Genomic DNA, 20216 nt, shown 5'->3' on the forward strand with positions numbered 1-20216 from the left:
TTTCTCCGGGTACTCTGGTTTCCTCCCACATTCCAAAAACATGCATGGCAGGCTGATTGAACACTAAATTGTCCCTAGGTGTGAGTGTGAGCATGGATGGTTGTTCGTCTCTGTGTACCCTGCGATTGGTTGGCAACCAGTTCAGGGTGTCCCCCATCTACTGCCCGAAGAGAGCTGGGCCCCCCGTGACCCTTGTGAGGATAAGCGGATCGGAAAATGGATGGATATTCACATAAAAGGCCAATCTGAAATATTTAATGTTAGCCATATTTCACTTGCGTGTCAAGCAAAAAAATAAACATAAACAAAAAAAACAGGCAGTAAAATCCAAGAAAAAGGAATTTATTGTAAGGCACATAAGTTTAAATAATAAAATGCAGCCCAAAAAAAAGCAATCATGCTGCAGCTAAAAACCTGCAACAACGGGGAATGCAACAAAAGTCCAATAAATACATGTATGACAATATGTGAGCAGGATTTGATATGTTTCAAAGTTGATAATATGAAATGTGTAAATTGGAGTCTAGAATACATCTCCCTTCAGGCTCATTTATGCTTTTATTGGCTGCGATTAAATAGAGCCTTCCGCAAATTAGCATTAAGTGGCGCCAAACAGAGCTATATTTGGAGGAAGTGGCTAGGTGAAAGCTGTCATTTTAGAAGCCTCCACTTAGTGCTACAAAATTACCCGATGACCTCATCTGCTCGGTCAGGGAGGCAAAATTAGAGGGCCGCCAACTTCAAACAGAAGCAGCGTTAGCTTGTGCGTGTCTCGCATCCACCCACTCATCAAGAAAGCCGCTAGTAACCGTAGCCCTGGTGATAACCGTCCTGATAGCCGTGCTGGTGGTAGCCGTGTCCGCCGTACTCGTCCTCGGGGCAGCGCATTCCCAGCGACTGCTGGATGGCCATTTCTTGCCGGCGCAGCTGCATTGAGTCCACTAGGTCGTAGATGATGGCCATGGACCACATGGGTGAGGGGTACCAGGACTTGACGTTGCCGTCCTTACCCACCAGCAGCATGGAAAAGTACTCTGGACTGATCTGGAAGTAGTTCCTCATGTCCTTGACAAGGGTGGCTGACAGGCCCTCGCGCTCCACAGCCGCGCTCCCTGTAAGAGACGCAACCGTAGAAATTAGGTGGGTTGCTGCAGAATTGGTGGACATTTTCTGTCGCCCAAGTGAAATGACAAATCATCCACTCATCAAATTCAGAAGCGTACATTTTGTGTTAGTTATCATCTGACAAAATGTAATGGTTGCTGTAGTCAGAGGGATTTTGTAAATGTAAATGATAAGACCAATTGGTTCTCAGCACCCGTAATGGTTTCTTAATGTTGTGCCTCCATCTTGATAAGCAATTTACGCATCAGATACAACAGATGAAATACGTTTTGAATCAGGTTTATGTGGAATGATTTTGTTGATATTTGGTTTGGTCAGTTGTAACTAAACTCAGAAATGGTCGCATCTACGCAACTCAAGGGAAAGAGAATAAGAAAAGTTGAGCTGACATGACTCAGCAGAAATTCCATCTAATGGCAACGGCAGACCAAGTTTTCAATGTTTTCATCCATAATGGAGTGTGTCACTCAAACCAACGTAACCCTGTTGCTCATCTTATCAGAAAAGACGTTTTTCTGTGTATTACTCAAATCAAATATGACAACATTTAATCAGACTTAAGTAATATTTAAAAAAATAGACAGTGTGGTTTTTCAGGCACCTGAGTATCTGAAACAGGATTGTACCCGACACAGCAAAATGTGTGATGTGACAAATAAAATATCTAATGGCAAGTGTACTGTTGATCAAAACTGGTCAAATCAAATTATACAATGATTTATCATACGTTTCCTTAAAAACATGATAAATAAATAAATAGATGGTCCTTTTTCCCCAAAATGTTGGTGCCTAAATTATTGTCCACTTCATGGAATGACCTTTATTTAATGGCGTGTGATGCATGCAAGCTTTATGCAGTGAATTACAGCAACTAAAGTGGTAACAACATTTGAGGCGTTTCTGTTTGGACAACCGTTGAGCAGAGACGATTAAAAAAAAAACTGGGGAATGTGGTGCAAGTACGTCTTGATGGAGAAAAGCTGTTCTAGAAAGTCAGGCGCCTTTCTGGGAAGCATCCCGCCCCACACTGTTTTCAACTAAGAATTGATTCAACACTGCATTTGTCTCAGTGCAGCTGTAACAGATGTAGCTACTGGATTGGAAAAACAAAAACAACAAAAAAACATCCGGCTCAGTGGAATTTTGCCATCATTTTCACACAGCCACAGGATGTATCTAGAAAACAGATATTTAGAAGTGCAACAATCACAAAATTCACAGCAGGCTTTTGAACCCTGAATCAATCAGTACATTTCTAACAACATCCACTTCTCTGCCTTTCTGTGACTCGTCAAGTCTCTCTGAGTCCTGTAGTTCTGTTGAAAGCTGCTGATGATACTCTAAGCTCAGTGGCCATTTATCGTATATTCCGGACTATAAGGCGCACCTAAAAGCATTCAATTTTCACAAAAGCTGACGGTGCGCCTTATAATCCGATACGCCTTAGACATGGATCATTATTCTTATTTCTTGGACGTAGTATTTTAAATGTTCTGTAAAGCGCTTTGTTACAGCTGTAGTGGTTGTGAAAGCTCTATGTAAATACAGCTGTATTGTATTGGATTCCCTGCAGAGTAGCGCCATCTAGTGGATACATAACACAACCGCAGCCACTATTCTATGTGCCTTATAATGTGGTGCGCCCTATATATGAAAACAGTTTTAAAATAGGCCATTCATTGAAGATGTGCCTTATACTGCGAAGCGCCTTATAATGCGAAAAATACGGTACTCTGAAAACATCCTGTTCAAAACCTCACAGCAGTGAGGTAGTTTTTCTCAATTGTTAAGTGTCACCTTGATCCCATGATGTCGAAATGTGAGCAGGATGATGTTTCAATTTTTTAAAATACCGCTCAATTGGTCGATTCATGGATCAAGTACCTACGGTCAATCTTGCCCTCGGCTCGAGATTAGAGAACAGGAAGTCGAGCAAAAAACACTGAAAATTTGACGAGTTAAAAATATTGAGAGATGGTCAAATGAAGTCCACCGGTAAAGAGACGAGTACATTTTATATTATTTCTTAAATCACACCCAAAAGCTCAATTTCTCTAAAACTTTGTGAGAGTAGTGTATATCCGATCCAAGGCGGAAAGAGGTGTTGGCGTTCACATGGTATTTCTCGTTTTTTCCAGGAAATGGATTGGATTGCTTTATTGTCATTACACATTCGTGCAACGAAATTATCTTCCTTACCATTAAAAGGATAAAGTTCCAAAACTCCACCCATGTCCGACAGCTCTGTCCCAACCAGCTTTAGAATGGAGATGTGCCTCAAACCTTCAAAATGGAAAAAAAAAATACAACGCCCATTAAAAGAAAAGCATACATCTTATAATTTGCAGTACAGTATCCGCAATAGCCTCATTGTGCCTGTTGATTATTGGAATCTTCCTAAGCGTAGAGGCGGTTGCTCGGTAAAAGGAGAAGGTGGTGCTGGTGTTCGAGGATTGTGCGGAATGTGGCCAAGGAGCTTTTTTCATCCGAGACAAGAAAAAAAAATCACATTCGACGATGTTTTAGAACTGTGGCGAAGTGTTGAATATCAAGACAAAACCTTTTTTTTTTTCTTTAGCCTCATCAGCAGGATAGGTCTTTGTTTGGAACAAGAAGGGAGTGGAGCAGTCTTGAACCCCAGCCAAGAACAACATGAAGTCCTTACAGAACATAGCAACATGCTGATAAGACTCTTTTTTTTTTGTTTTTTCCTCCAGCGACCAAATCCGACATTAAAACCTGCCATGTTTTGTCTAGGATTTACTAAATAAGCATTTAGGATTATTACCAACAATATATTCATGCATTTTCAAGGATGTCCATCTCAAAGGTGCCACGGGGTTATATTGCATCACACTAAACAATCCGCAGTTATTCACTGGGTCAAGACTGCCTAATCTATATACATTGTGATACAACGGTTGCCTCGTTCAAAAAGGTCTAGCAACATGGTGCTGGATGAATCTGGGCGTACTAAATATTTTGCAACGACAGTATAAACTTTATAGGAGTATACTGTATGTGACAAACCACAAAATCCAATTCAATTGAATTCAAATCCATATTACATAAGGTCATCCTATTCTATATGTACTATATGCAAAATCTCAACATTATTTATGACGCATGACAATTTGACATTTCGGTACAGATTTTAGCAAGGATCATGCAAGTTGACACGCATGATTTACTTTCGCGAGCCAAATAAAATAACGTGGCGGGCCGGATCTGGCCCCCCGGGCCTTGAGTTTGACACCTGGGCGCTCGACCTTGGTTTGAGTGTCAGTTGCAGTCGCACTCTTGAGTTCAATGGCCCTGGAGTCGCTGATTGGACAAAAAAAATAAACACCTTCCATAGTACAAAGGAAGGAATTGTGTGTATGGAATAAGACAAGCAAAAAGCCATCTTATGTCTTGAGTAGGGACTTTCTAACCTAATCGTCTCTGACCACCATGATCGCATTATTGGAAAGTGTCAATATTTTACAAAAATGAAAAATAACAGCCCTCAATTGTGCCAGAGATCCTTACAATTAAACTCTATTATTAATTTTGTACATATCACGACTGAAATGTTTTGCAAGTCAAATTTGGCTTGCCCCCGACCAAACCAATCAAAGGATGAGAAAATGCTGACCGTTATTGTTGGCCAGCTAGCTGGCCCTTCGAGGTGAACTTTACAACTGATTGGTTGAACCAACAGTCCCTATACCAGTGTACTTTGGCCAGCACTACTGAGCCTCAAGGTCCTGGGCAGCTTCGACTGGCATGGTTACACCTACCTGGAATCGGTCTGGATGAAAACAAATTATCAGCCACATAAATCTACTGGAATCAATGCAGCCAAGAGAAATACTATGAAATGAAAGGAATAGATTCTTGAAAATGAATAAAAAAGCACATGAATGGATTTAAGGTGCTTCTGCTCTTTTTCTTTTGGTCTGTGGGGTGTTGGGAACATTCTCAGCCCTCCAAAACTATTGCTACAATTAAATGGAATAAGAAACTGCCAGTAGCTAGCAGAGGTGGCTCGAATGTATCTTAAAAACTGCCGTTTTGAATCTCAGAATAATGATCTTTGAGTTCATCTAATGGAAAAATGGGATAAAAACAAGAGTTGCATTTATATCAGACAGTAAACAACATCCGCTGCCTGTCCACTTAACTCGAGCAGAGGTGTATCTGAAGCTTGCTTGTAAAAAAAGAAAAATGTTGGCTCGCGGCGTGCAAACAAAAAACAAGCGCACGAGAGCTTGTAACGCAATAAAAAGTACAACTGTACTTCGGATTAGGAGGAAGGAGGATTCAAAGCAGCTTTTGTTATTTCAGAGACACTGTCACATTTCTTTTCTGTCATTATTTTGTGACACATGTGGTCTGGTTTGAAGTCACCCCCACTGCGCAGCAACACGGCTGAGAAGGATTTACCGAGCCGTGGTGAACTCAACTGGGTTGTAGCGTTTGGTGAAAATGAGGCCTTTGTCCCATTGTGGTAGGCTTCAATTTTTTTCCCCTCCCCACTTTGGCCATAAATTGTTAGTGTTAATGCTAGCTATCTTTGGCCTGTTTGACAAGCTTTATCAAGTCAAGTGCAAGAAGTGCCGCTCCTCAAGGAGAAAATGCTCCTCAAAGCAGATGTATCAGCCGCTAGTATTCCATCAGTTGTAGTGCTACTCACCGAGGTTGCAGGCCTGACTGCCCAGGCCATAAAGCTGCTGCTGATAGGCCCACTCCTCGTCGTTGGGGGTGGAGATGATGAAGAGACGTCGCCTCCAGCGGAACCTAAGGTCACGACAAATTTAGGCGCCGATGTCATGCTTCGGGGCAGCGGTGCATGCTGCGTACTCGGCACTAGTGCACAATTACTTTGGTTGACCATTGCCCGAAATACCAGACGTAACCCGCTCGGGAGTCCAAGTCTCCCTGGCCATCAAAGACATTGAGGAAAATGTATATCCTCAATAATTTAGTGTTAGGGGGATAGTTGTAATTTAATTGGCTTTAAATTTGTAGAACACAAACAGACTGTCCCAGTCTGCCAATTGAGGGTTTTAAACACCGTAAATTGTGGTTGAGTTCATTGCAGAGCACAGGCTCGGACTCTTGAAAAGAGGAAACAGGCTCCTGGGACCACCCAAGCAGGGACAGAAACATGTAAGATCCACTCTTGAGTTCTGACCTCGAGAGGAAGTTCTCCAACGATCTGGGCTTGTCCTCTTTCTTGCAAACGACGCCGTCTCGCTTCTGCTGCTCCATCTCTCGAATGCGGGAGGAGAATGTGTCGATGTAGTTGAACACGGCTTTCATGGCAATGGGAACCTCGTAGGATTGCTGGCAAAAGAAGTCGAGGTATTGATTGATCAATCGTGCTCTTCCAATGGAATTGTTGAGCTGTGACAGCCACTGAGTGAGTAAGTTATTAAGCTTGTGGAAATGGGCTCTTGGTAGTAGTGTGGTTGGCATAATTGACTTTGAGACAGATGAGAAGGGATCAATTGCCACTCAGGTCCCTAATTCACAAACACCAATTTACCGGCAAACATCTTTCAACCTGACAAGGCTGTGATCGAAAATCCCAGTAGTAGTGTAGTGGTTCACATACTGCAAGCTAAGTGGTGGACGGCCCCTTCGCAGAGATGGACACTTTAGCCTATTTTGCCAGTCCGTCCTCCGTTCATAACCTGGGTACCTTTCTGTCATCGTCCCTCCATCCTTATTCATAAAATAATAGTCCTCATCCTTTTAAAGTGCTTCCGCCCCGCGCCCCCGCCCCGAAAAAAAAGCATCCATGCATGATGCCGTGGGAGAGAGGCGGGGGGGCAATTAATACCCTACAGACGAGACAGCACTTACTTTGCTCCATACAATAACAAAAATCAGCTGGCATATCATATCCCACCCCACGAAAAGTGAAGTGGTCCACATAGAGTAGCTCCCTACTTTAGCTTTGGGCTAATTAAACAGTCTGGATTTGATTGTGACATACCACATAAATCTGCCATCCGTGCATGTGCATGCCATTTCTTGCTCTCTCACGCTCTTTTCTCACGTGGAGTTGTGCAGGGGATACGTATTGTATGTCGACCAAAACACTAAGGTGGCAATACTGTGCTTTTGTAAATGCAACTACTGTTGTAGCCCTGTTGTTAGTGGAAGCAGTGCAAATCCATCTCTCAAAATCATTCTCTCTTTTGCTTATTCTCACATGGGTCGTGCTGCAGTCTGTCCCAACTAACTTTGGGTGAGAGGCAGTGTACACCGTCAACTGATCGCAGGACAACAATCATTCACACTCACGATCGCACCCAGGGACTATTAAGAGTCTTCAATTAACCCACCATGCATGTTTTTGCAATGTGGGAGGAAACAGGAGTATTCGTAGCAACCCACGCAGTCACGGGAACAACATGTAAACTCCACGCAGGAAGGCCGAGCCTGTATTTGAACTCAGAATTTTGAGGTGGATGTGCTAACTGTGTTGCAAGGTTAATTTAATTCCATAATTAAGTCATTCTAGTTCCTTTCTCAGGAACAAATCATGGTTGAGGTTGAACCATTAAAAAAATGGCATTGAAGGGCGCACGTGTTAATTGGTGTCACCAGTAAGGTGTCTCTGAACCCAAAATATTTGGGAGCCTCTGGTGAAGTGATTCACACAAAACCCCATTCACATCCTGTGATTATACTACGACCATTCCTGGTTGTCGTGTGTAGCCTTTCAAATGAACTCAAGGACAGAGTAAAAATTCTCTTAGTAATGTAGTGGTTCATGCAGCTAACTTGGCATGGAAAGAAATCCAACTCAAGCCCCATTCTGAGGTCTCCCCTGCACGAATTTGAACAGGATAAGCGGTTTGAGAAAAAGCATGGACATGGCTGGTGAGCGAACTGATTCCAAAAAGCAAAGGAAATTGTTTCCAGTTTTTTTTTTTTTTTTTTTTTGCGTATTTCCCCTATCATTGTGGTGTGGCCTTCCACATATCCGACATTCTTGATCCTCACTTTTGGGAAGCAACACCCAGAATGCTGAGCGTTGTATCCAACGCTTCCAAACCACATCCAACGTTCATTTCTCAGGCTAGGCTGAATCCATCTGCACTCCCGATCGACTATTCACACCCACCCACCCACATCCTCGCAGGTCCACAGACGCCGCTGTCAGCAGAGTGAGCGAACACTAGCCTCTTTGATGCACACGTCCAAAAACAACCCGCTGACATTTTTGTTTCCTGGCAAGTGCGCACATGTACAGTATACAAGTAGCCGCCGAGCAAATGTTGTGTTGTGTGAATTAACCGTGTTTTCATCGAGGTGGTGTTTTGACAGGGTCGAGATATTATGGTGTGAGATGAATGGACGGGTGGCCAGAGTTTAAATAGAGGATTAACATAAGAAGAAGAAAAAAAAAACGATGTCCTTAACTCTTTCATGCACAAATAATGATACACTGTAACCTGATAACCGTATTTTAGGGTATGTGTTGTGTATATTATGTTGTTATTTTATGTTAACTGTCTATGTTAAGAAACCTGCCTTGGGACGATGGCTGAAAACTAGCATTTATGCTAAGTCCGGCGCATTTACGCTGTTGTGCTGATTAATGTGCACTATCCCAATGAAATAAATAAAGAAATCAATAAGTTGTCCACTGTAGTAACCGCTGTCCCTGAAAGGGTTAAAACGACATTATCACGGATGGCTCAAAAAGGGACTAGCATTAGTCACGTGACAGTTTTAGCATTGGTACAAAGCAGCTGAATCACTGAACAGCTGTAATGGACAGAAGCGTCTTTTGGCTATAAAGTGTAAAGAGGACCCGACAGATTAAATGAATTCTTACCACCCCTCTACCTTTTGTCCACAAAAACAAGTTTTTTTTTTTTTTTTTTTCAAAAAATGCAGATTAAGGTGACGGAGTATTTTCGTGTGGGTGAGAAAAACATTTTTGGGGCCAGTTAGCTTTGTATGCCACTTTCTTCCACTGGATTAATTTGTTGATTTTCATATTGCTGTGAGGGGCTAGTGATTCACTTCGACAAAAACACTGATGTCACAGGTACTTTTTTAAAAATCCTGATAGGATGGAGGCTTTCCAAAACATTGCTTTTGCATATTTATGTTTATGTGATTTTTACTGGGCTTGTCTTGTTTATCTGCCAATTTGTCTTTTTCTATGTTTATTGATTTTTTTGCTTTTCTGTGCTCTATCCGGAGGGCAGCACCGTGGAATATTGTTTAGCGCGTTTGTCACGGAGTTTTGAGATCGGGAGTTTGAAGTTCTTAGGCTTTTGGCTCAGTGTAATTTATATGTTTCTCCCTGTGCATGTTGGGTACGCATGCGTGTTTGGTAAGGGTTGCATGGCTTGCCATTTTTTTCCAATTTAAAGTTGCAGTGGGTGCCTTATTTCAGTGAGTGGAATTCTGGGATTTGAACACAATTCAAGGGATGCAAAATCCTTCTCCGCTGTGCTTCAAAGAGTCAGTCTGCCAAGTGAACTTGGGAGTGGTCAGTGGACAATAGCGGTATTTTGGGTTGTGATGGCACGTTGGTCCAAGCAGCTCACCTTGACTCTCATGTCTGTGTCAGTGAGGACCATGTGGAAGTCATCGTGGATCATGCTGAACTCCTTCCTCAACTCGGTGATCAGATCCTGGTTCACGAGGTCCTCCTGACGAAGTCCTTTCATCGGCTTGTCGTTCTCTGAAGAAGAAGAAAGCCACTAGTTTCTCGAGTGGATGCGAAGGGAAGTAAATATTTGATGGATAGCAGCAGAGTCAATCAGGGACAAACTCAACAAAGAGCTGCTTTGACTCCCCGACCGCTTGGCGAGGCGGGATGTGACTTTGGAGTTGACTTTAAGTTGCTGCCGCTTGGAGACGTTAAAGCTTTTAATCATCCCTCCCTCCCACCAAGAGGTGATGGTCAAGGGCAAACCAAGTGAGTCAACTCGCGGACATTCAGAGGCAAAAATACATCTAACTGAAGATTATTTCTTACAATTCTCATTTGATTTAAAGGCTTGGAATCGCACTACGAATCAACTGGAACTGAGAACATTTAAGATAACCTAAAAAAGTGCATTTACTTGATTTGACTAAACCAGTGTGGGTCATTTATTAGCTTTGACCTATGAAAATGCAAAAAATATCCAATGTCCAAAAAGTGGAAGATTTGCTCAAGTTAATTCGATAATTGACAGCTGATACAGTTTGTGCAGATGTGTTGGTCAGGCACAGTTTGACAGTGTGTCATTTGCTCAGAAACGTGTGCACTTGGGCCAGTGATTCCCAACCACTGTACAACTTCACATGAGGGTGGTTGCGAGAGACTATCAAGTGTGTCGCAGAGAAACGATCCATTGTCATTGATTTGGTTCGAAATTTCGAACAAGACAAAGTATTCATTCAAACATTGTATCTTCTGACAAACCAAACCGGAGACAGTGAGGTCATCTTAATCCAACAGGGAGTGGAGGCACAAAAAGAAGCACTTGTTTGTATATACACACACACACACACACACACACACACACACACACACACACACACACATATATTTTTTTTGAAAGTGGAAAAAAACAGCATGTGCCACGGATAGGTGACATCACCTTCCAGTTTTCAGCCCAAAATTCCATGCAGATGAAACCTTGTCTTGTGGTGGGACATGCGGACTCATAAAGTTTTACAGAGTCACACACTAACCTAAGAATGTCTGGAAATGTAAGAAATGACGCCCACTGCACAATTGCGAAAAGCGTTTACTGTAGGACGCTTTGTTACAGGCAAACGAGGTACAGTATGTTTGCCTCCAATGTTTGAAAATTCGCAATGTGGATCCAGATCAGGGTTAAACGTATCTCAATGTTTCTTTATGTAATAACACATTATTTAGGTTGTTGTGGTATTCTGAAGCTTCATGCCAGATTACGCTGAACTCAGTTCGTAACTTTTTCAGGTAAAATTTTAGATTTGGATTTGGCTCATAATCCAAAGTCATTGATTTGTCTTTATCCGTGTTTAAAAAATGGGGTTCAGCTCAAGATCCAAAATAAAGGATTTTGTTTTGGATAATACAGAAGACAGAATTCATGCGTAAATTGCAGAGTTTAGATTTTGGAACCATGAGTAATCGATTTGCATTTGCTTTAATCTCTGGTAAAATCAAAGCTGCACCCCAAATAGCCTTTTCATGCTTCCAGATTTTAAGTGTTGAAAAATAATTCCAAATCAAAAGTAAATCAATTCCTCCTTGGGAAATACTGCAACAACCCACAAAATTTCTTTCATTCACATTGTTTTTGTAGAAAAAAAAAATGAGATTCACAAGCTGATCAATTCTTCAATTGATTTGTTACTGGATCAGAACAAGGTTACCTCTCCCACCCAAATAAGTTGACTTTGTTGCAAAATAACCCAGACATCGCTATCTCCAAATGTTCTCATCTTTGAATATGTATTCCATTTTGTCGTGTTTTGGATAAAAATACATGGTGTTCAGCAATAAATGCTTTTTATTGGACCGCAATGGTTTGTAAGTTGTTTCACATTTGCGAGAGGTTTGAATGAAGTCCTTCAAAACCTCGGAGAGTGCAGGGTGAAGTGCAGTGCGGTGGAGTGTTAGCAAAGTTACAATCTCAACCCACACGTTGACTAGAAGTCTGGAAAACATTCGCTGAGTGGGCGTATGACTCAGCAACAGCAAGCACCCGCTGGCTGTAGCCCCCCAAAAAAAAAAGTCGTGGGAAGACTTTTGTGCATAGTTTGGCCGAATGTGACGCACGTGTGCGCTCCTTACCCAATTGGTAGTGGTCGATTTTCATGGTGGAGTTGATGAGTGTGCCAAAGATGGTGATAATGGAAACTTTCCGGATGGCCATCTCGCACACAGACTCCAAGTACTCGTCCCTTTGCTGGGCATACATCTTGTTCTCCTCGCTGGGTGATGTCACCAGCTGTGGAGGGGTGGGGGGGATAGGAAGAAGGAGTGGGGGGTTAGGTTGGGTTCATACGTAGAGGTCACTCACTGCGGAGTTGGTGTTTACATTAACCTGCAAGTGGAGGATGGGCTATATTTTCCCAGCCTGCCTGTGTGATAACAATCTATGGTGGCTGCAAAACAGAGACGCACAGTCTCTTCGCACACAGCTGCACATAGCTGACAGCTACACTTGAACCTTAAAAATCAAACACGGACAAACTAAACTAATCCGCCGCATTAAGGATAACTGTCGTTTTTGATTGTACAACGAAAATGACTCAAGTTTTCAAAGAAATGTATGTTTTTTGATTACTTTATACAAGACTTCTGTCGAGTGTGCGATTCGTTGCATTTTGAAACAATTGATGCGAAGTGGAGTGTACCGGCTGAGGTGCTGTTGGGCGGTTCATGCTCAAGTTTGCTGTCTGTAGACAAACAAATGTGACTGGCGTAAACGATGGGAAGTTGAGCTTCATCGACACACACTTCCGCATTATCAGCATTAGCATCAGTATTATTCAACGCAGTACGCCATTCTACTTCGTTGTTCTGCTTGTCACTGTACGTCCCTGGCATAGATTGCTGGACAAAGCTACATAATTTGTAGTTGGCCAATAATTTTTGCACCACTGAAGTGAAGTTGATTGATTCCCCTGACCTGGCACGCCTGATGATCTCTCACTGCACGCTAACTGGCTGTGGTAGCGCACTGGTTGGAAAGGTAATATTATCTAGAATATACTGCAGTACAAGCTCATGGGATATAGAGGATTAGCCATATAAATACAAAAACATGAGTGGTGGCTCTTATCTTGAAGGATATAAAATGTATTATACAGTGCATCCTCTAAGAAAAGGAGCTGATAATGCTGCAGTCACGGACGATAAATCTTGCTGGCTGTTTTCTGTCTTACACAAATATTGTGATGTGTCATGGCTTATACGGAATGCGCCCTGATGCTATTGAGACCAAGCTTTTGCAGCGGATTGGGTTACTTGGATCCAGATGTTGGCAACGTCGGGTTTTAAAGCAAATGCTAACAGTAGGGTTTATCTCCTCAGGCATGTGTGATGGACATGAACACTGGAAATAGGAAGGTGAGCAAGGTTCAAGGGTTTCTCTTACCAGAAGTCGCCTTCGGTTTTCAAAGTAGCCCAAAAAGGAGTCCAGAGACCCCTTTGGAGGTGGGGTGGGCTTTTTGGTGGGTTTCGGGTAGTCCTCCTTCTCCGGGTACTTTGACAGCTTTTTTCCGTTCTTCTTCCCTCCGCTCTTGCCTTCTTTGCCGGCCTTTCCGCCCCTCCGCTCTGCCTTCTTGCCGGCTTTTTCGTTCTTCTTCTTCTTGTCGTGCTTGGCCTTCCCCTTCCTGGTGGGACTGATGTCGGCGAAGCCGTCGACCTCCTCGGGATACGTGACGGTGGGCTTACCGGTGTCGTACTTCTCCTCATACTCGTTTGTCAGCATCTGCATGAATATAGTTCGTTAGTTCACAGCTATAATCCACTTTTTCTTCATGGCAATCTGTCTCTTGTGATTTAGTCCAGGTCTATGCATATGGGATTCCCAAATTGTGATGTGCGCAACCCCTGGAGATGATTTTGTCATGTGTTTCAGTCATGTCTACATGATTCATGGGCGAGTCAAGTCTGTTAAAATCTTGAAGGGAGTGTACGGCAATTTTGGGATCTACTTACTGAAGTAAAGAAAAAAATGAGTCCTGACTGTAATGGCGGTTTCCTCAACTCAATATAAATATTTTGTTTCATATAAAACCCGATAGGCATCTGCCTCACAGTTTTGATATTCTGGGTTCAACACAGGCCTTCCTGTGGAGCTTGCATGTTCCAAGTGTTTCATTCAAACAATCGGCTACCAAATACAAACAGACACGCAACACATTCTTGGTTCTAAACCTGAGTTTGGGATAACCTGACATCCTTTACTAGAGTCTGACGAACACACATTATATCGTGCCGTTTATGTTTTTACATGGGGCATATGTGGAAGTGCGCTCATGAGGTTTGTGCTTAACTGCTCTCCCAGTGCTTAGTAAATGGCTTGAAAGTTTATTGGCGACCGTGGCTCTCCTTTACCACATGCAACAGCATCACAGTAAGTATGTATGCTAAAAATCCACAGGAAAAAAAAAATCTGCAAAATAACGATAAACATTGCAGGGCAACACTGGACTGACAGTGACGGAGACCCTATACAGCAGATGAGCTACCCTGGCTTCTTTGGTCAGATCCTTGAGCTTTAACTCAGTAGTTCTCGAACTTTTTGAAGCAAGTACCATCAAAAACAATATTTAGCTCACAAACTTTCACCATAATGACATGCATTAAAATACAATATTGCGGTAAGTGTTCATCAAGGTTTTATTCCTGAAAAGAATATTTGAACATAGTAAAATCCATCCATCCATCTATTTTCTGATCCACTTTATCCTCACATGCTGGAGCCAATCACAGCTTTCTTCGGGCAGTAAATGGGGGACACCCTCAACCGGTTGCCAGCCAATCGCAGGGCACACAGAGACGAACAACCATCCATGCTCACACTAACATGTACCTAGGGACAATTTGAAGTATCCAATCAGCCTGCCGTGCATGTCTTTGGAATGTAGGAGGAAAAAGGAGTACCCAGAGAAAACCCACGCAGGCACGGGGAGAACATGCAAATTCCACACAGGAAGGCCGGACCTGGAATCGAACCCGGAACCTCTGCACTGTGAGGTCGACGCGCTAACCACTCGACAATGAGCCGCCCCATAGTAAAATAAAAAAATGATAATTAAATCAGGATTCAATTAAAATGTATTGCATACTACCCAAATTAATGATTGAAAAGAAACAATTGTAAATAAATGCAAATATATTGCACTGAAGTTAAACACAACTGAACTGAAATGACTCTCTGTACTGTCCTCACACTTTGGAAGTCAGTGCTTCAACATGACCAACGACCAGAAGGAAGTTTACCACGGCAAAATACTACTCACTTTCTCTCCTTCGTTCTTTTTCCTGGTGGGTTTGATCTTGGACGGTTTCCTTGTGGCGGGTACCAGCTTGTGATTGTGGGGATCTTTGTTCAACTTGTCTGTGTGGTTGTCTCCAGACGGGGTGGTTTTGCCTGGGTAATGCTCCCTTTGGTTGTAGTAATATGGGTCCTCTGTGGTTCTGGGGGCAGGGAGCAGCACAGTTTGGGTGTGGGCTTTGGTTGGTGTCAGGGTGGTTGTAGTGGTGGTGGTGGTGGTGGTTCGTTTGGTGGTGGTTCTTCGTGTGGTGGTTGTGGCTTTGGTTGTCGTGGTGGTCGTTGCTTTGGTTGTCGTGGTCGTAGTTGGTGGCCGGGTTGTTGTTGGCCGAGCAGTGGTCGTCGTCGTGGTTGTCGCGGATGTCGTTGTTGTGGGCTTTCTCAAGATTTTCTTTGCTGGTTTTCCTCCTACAGGTGTGATCACTGTCCATGCACACATTACATCCTGTAAGTCATGTTGCCTCAAAATCTGGTTTCAGTTAAAGACTTTGACATTGGGTTGATGCTTCTTACCAGTAAGTGTGCCCTCCTCCACTTGACCCTCAACGCCAGCTCCTTTACACTTCTGGACAAAGCCTTTTTGGCGAATTTTCTCCAGCTTCCTCATTGGTGCCTGGTCGATGACCTCATACATGGCCTCCAGCCTCACAGGGTATGGGTACCTCTCCTCTACCTGCAGGGTCTTTTTCAGCAGCACCATCCCAAACTTACCTACAGAATACAACAGAGTACAACACGATGGTGAAACTTGGGTTGAGTTAAGAGCGAGAACAGATTGGACCAAGGGATATGTCTTTCATCCTTCTTCAATGAAGCATACATACATTTACGGATGCATAATTTTTGGAAACACTGAAGACAATTTAACCCAATGTAATTTTCATACTTTAATGAACCTTGTGGAAACACCGAAGGCAATAATGACACACAAAGAACAATGTGATATGTTTCGTAAACATCAAAGACAATTCGGTTTTCAATTAACCTCCTCTGTCAAGGCATTTTCTGATATTTCAGAGATAATTTTGCCTTCAATTAATCTAATGTAAGTGTTGTTTTCAGAACAAAAATCTATTTAATTCGCTGAGGCTGAAAATGTAACAAGCCTATTTTGGCAAAGCACCAAGTAGAAAGTACGGATATCTGTTTCCAAATGTTAGGCGTAAAAGTCAAAAAATGTCAGAATAAGGAATATTTGGAAATACGGGCAGAGTGAACCCCCACTTTTCTCATAATCCCGTTGTAATTGACGCCCTCCCACCCCCACCAGGTTTATAATTGCCTATAGATTCCACAATATGGTGGTAAAGTTCTATTTTTGTCAAAAGGAAACTCTTCAACTGACTTCAACATAGTTCCTTAACACTAAGATGCAACAAGGTGATGCCAAAGTAATGATTTTATTGCTTGGAGTGGCATAAAGAATTTCCAGTTTGTCCAGAATGCTGCTGCTCGCCTCTTGACTGGTACTCATAAGAAGGAGCACATAAATCCTATTCTGGCATCGCTTCACTGGCTCCTTATACATTTTAGAGGTCTTTTTAAGATTCTATTGTTTTCAAATTTTTAAAATGGCCTTGCCCAACCCTACCTCTCTGAACTCCTCCGCCCCACCGCACCTGCCTGAGCAGAGGCTCAGAGAGGATCGAACCTTTTCTGTTATTGGTTCCTCTCTTTGGAATGACGTCCCGCTAAACATTAGGCAAGCACCCTCGCTGCCCATCTTTAAAACTTGTCTTAAAACTCATTTCTATTCTTTAGCTTTTGACTCAGCATGCAACTTGATTTTTTAGTTTTACTGTTTTTGTGAGCTTTCTATGGTCTTTGTTATTAATGTATCATTTTATTGTCTTTGTTGTATGAATTCTTTTTGCTCTATGTACAGCACTTTGTATCCAACTAAGGTTGTTTTAAAGTGCTCTTTTAGTACAGCTTTTGCGCACAAAAACAGTGAATAGATGAGTTTTTCAGCAAATAGGAGAAAAAAACCACTGTAAAAATAATAAACAAAATAATAACCAAATCCAAAGTGTACCTTTCTCTAGTTTGAGAAAGCTCATGAGTCTCGGGATGAGGGTGGTGTCCAGTGGCTCTTCCATCACTTTGCCCTCATTGGTGATCCGCCGCACCTTGCCGCCCATCTCGCCCTCTTGGTGGAACATGACGATCTGCTGGACGTGCCTCTCGGCCAGCTCGCAGTACACGTCGGATTTCAGCAAGGACATCATCAGCCGGTAATAGCCGTCGGAATCGTGAGGCGCTGAGATGACCAGGACTCGGTTTTTCCCCGCAAAACTGGCCAACAGGTTGGGCGAACCGGCACTGCTGGGCATCCGCGACACCCTGGCCCTTGCTCGGGGGGCCCCCTCATCCTGCAGCATCCGCGCCTGGAGGTGCCCCCCGACTCTTCTTCTTGTCCCCAGTGCTCTGTTGCCGTGCACAACCCCAGTTGTTGGTGTGCCCTTATCTGCTGGTATGCCTTCACCATTCTTGTCGCTATGAACAGATATGGCAGAACCGAATCCGGGGCGCACACGGGTAACTTGGCGCCCCCTGCCCACCTGCGGTCGCCCCTGCCTGGCTCGCTGGCGCAAATGCGCTCGAATTTGACGCCTGAAACTGTCGACTTCGCCTGCCCATGTCAGTAGACACAATAGCGCCAAAGTGAGAGTCAAAAGCCGCCACATTCTGCCGAGATGTCGCAAAACACTCTCCCAGTGGAGGTCACAGATTCAGCATGCTTTTTAGAGCATTTGAAGAAGAATTGATTTCTTCCAGATGAAGGTGAGCATCTGACAATGAGTGTCTCACAGCATGCCGACATGTACTTCCAAAAGAACTGTAAGAATCTTTCGTGCGTAAAGGGGCGACTACACCCAAAAATTCACCACAAATAATAAAATCCCGGAGATGTTGGTGCTATTCATCATTTTTGACTGAAAAAAAATCAAACCTGTTGGAGATACATACAGCAGATTGATGAAGTTGCTGCTTTACCCAAAAATAAAGAACAAAAGAAAGAAAGAAAGTTATGGTCCACGTCACGTCCCCGAGATTGGTGACTCGCGCCTGGTTTTAAGAAAGCAATAAATCATCACTCAGATGGAGTATTTAGTTCCCCATAAATATCCTCAAGGTGAAGAGCATAAGTGGAAGGAATTCAGCGACTCACTGAGTTCCGTTCCCGAGCCTTCAAGAAATGTCCACATGAAATCTCCTGAGTATGCGCACTTCTCTGCGAATTCGGTAAGAAGCTCCCCTTTCCCGGCGCCTTTGAACTCAGCACCACCTCTAGCCTCCCCAATTGAAAAGTACAAGTACAAATAATAATGAAAATAAAAGACAGCATACTATATTTCCCTCCTGCTGCTTACAATGATCACAATGGATCATTTAGTGTCAAGTTCCTCCTTTTTAAGCAAACACAGAAACGCCCCTAAAATCACCCCTACCCCTTTCCACCTCTCCACGTGGGTATTTTTCCTTTTATTGCAAACTGGAAAAAAAGAAACAAACGGCGACTATTTACCATTATTATTATTAGTCTTAAGACTATTTCCCAAACCACATTTGACTTAAAAAATATCTTATTACTTTTTGGAAAAAATATAATACACTTTATTTGTTCTTTCTTTCCCCACTTGTTTCATCTCATCGAAAAAAAGACAGTTTTCCATTCTGATTAAATTGTTATTTTAATAACAATAATAATAACAACACCACCAACAACAACAACAATAATAATAATAATAAAGCATATTCGTAGATTTTTACATGCCACGTAAATACTTGCAAACCTTTTTATGGTTTGAATGTTATCCATAATCTGTATTGAATATGACTGCCTAATCATTATTAATAATTTTAACATCCATGTTAACAAGAACCCCTGGACCTCATCATATCAAAAGGTATGAACGTAGAGAAGGTTGTTCCGAGCAATGTTTCCTTTTCTGATCACTGCTGTGCTTTCTTTGATAGCTTTATCTCTGTGCACATAATTAATCAGAGAGAAGCGCTTAAAAAATGTATTTCAGAAAAACACCAGTGAACTATTTCATGACTTGCTTTCCTCAACTGCCACCCCTGCCCTGTAGTTTAGTCAGTGAGCTGGTCGATCACTTTAATTTTAAAATATTAAATTAAGAAATGCCATTGTTCCCATTAAGTTGGAGGTTATTTTTATAAAGCAAAGATCTCCATGGAGAAATGTTGGGGTGGTGAAAGAAGAAAAAAAGAGAGGGTCGCAATGTTGAACGCAGGTGCCGAAAATCGACTGTTGAGATTCATTCTGACATCTATTTTTTTTTTTTAATATATCCACACTTATAATTTGAGGAATGCAATGGGGTCTTTCTTCTCAAACATCACACCCAGGAACCAAAATAATAGTCAAACACTTTTTTTCTACTGTTGACAGACTACCAAATCCCACTATGTCAATTGCACCTGAACTTCACTCTGCCAACATGACTTTTGTTTGTTTTATTTCATAGAGAAAATTCAGTCCTTCCTCAGCAAGGCATGCTCGCTACATCTAAAAACCGTCTAAACATCCCGGCACAGTTTAATGCCAAACACCTGGAGGACATTTTACACCAACTGAGCTCTTCCCACTGCTGTCTTGATGTTCTTCCCACAGACATTTTCAAAAAGGTTTCATACATCATGGCGAACTGATCTGTTACTGATCATAAACATGTGTTCAAACCAGGCATGTTCATCTCCGGCTTTCAAGTTCTGCTGTCCTCCATGTTTTAGATGTGTGCATCCTCCAACACACCTGATTCAAATGATCGGCTCATCAGCAAGCTGTGCAGAAGCCTGAAATTAATCCTGATCGTTCGAATCAGGTGAGCTGTAGGAGGGACACGTCGAAAACATGGAGGACGGTGGCTCTTGAGGACCAAATTTGGACAGCCCCGTTGTCTGTTCTTCGAAGAGACCCTGAAAACAGCTGTTATCAAGTCACTCTTGAAAACACACACACACACACACACACACACACACACACACACACACACACACACACACACACACACACACACACACACACACACACAATTTAGACAAAACCATAAT

The 20216-nt window shown here is 42.6% G+C and overlaps 1 protein-coding gene across 1 annotated transcript; it reads right to left on the reverse strand.

The window, feature by feature from the left end:
• Positions 1-321: 321 nt before the first annotated feature.
• ccdc80 (coiled-coil domain containing 80) lies at positions 322-18525 on the reverse strand. Its single transcript, XM_019876940.1, has 10 exons — positions 17170-18525; positions 15648-15845; positions 15103-15557; positions 13230-13565; positions 11921-12077; positions 9690-9826; positions 6305-6456; positions 5804-5907; positions 3325-3408; positions 322-1112 (listed from the first exon to the last, which is right to left on the reverse strand). The coding sequence occupies exons 1-10, from the start codon at positions 17819-17821 to the stop codon at positions 802-804; spliced, it is 2586 nt and encodes an 861-aa protein (XP_019732499.1). The 5' UTR covers positions 17822-18525; the 3' UTR covers positions 322-801.
• Positions 18526-20216: the final 1691 nt, after the last annotated feature.

The sequence above is a fragment of the Hippocampus comes genome, unplaced genomic scaffold (genome assembly GCF_001891065.2).
Source record: "Hippocampus comes isolate QL1 unplaced genomic scaffold, H_comes_QL1_v1.1 scaffold110, whole genome shotgun sequence".
Classification (NCBI taxonomy): Eukaryota; Metazoa; Chordata; class Actinopteri; order Syngnathiformes; family Syngnathidae; genus Hippocampus; species Hippocampus comes.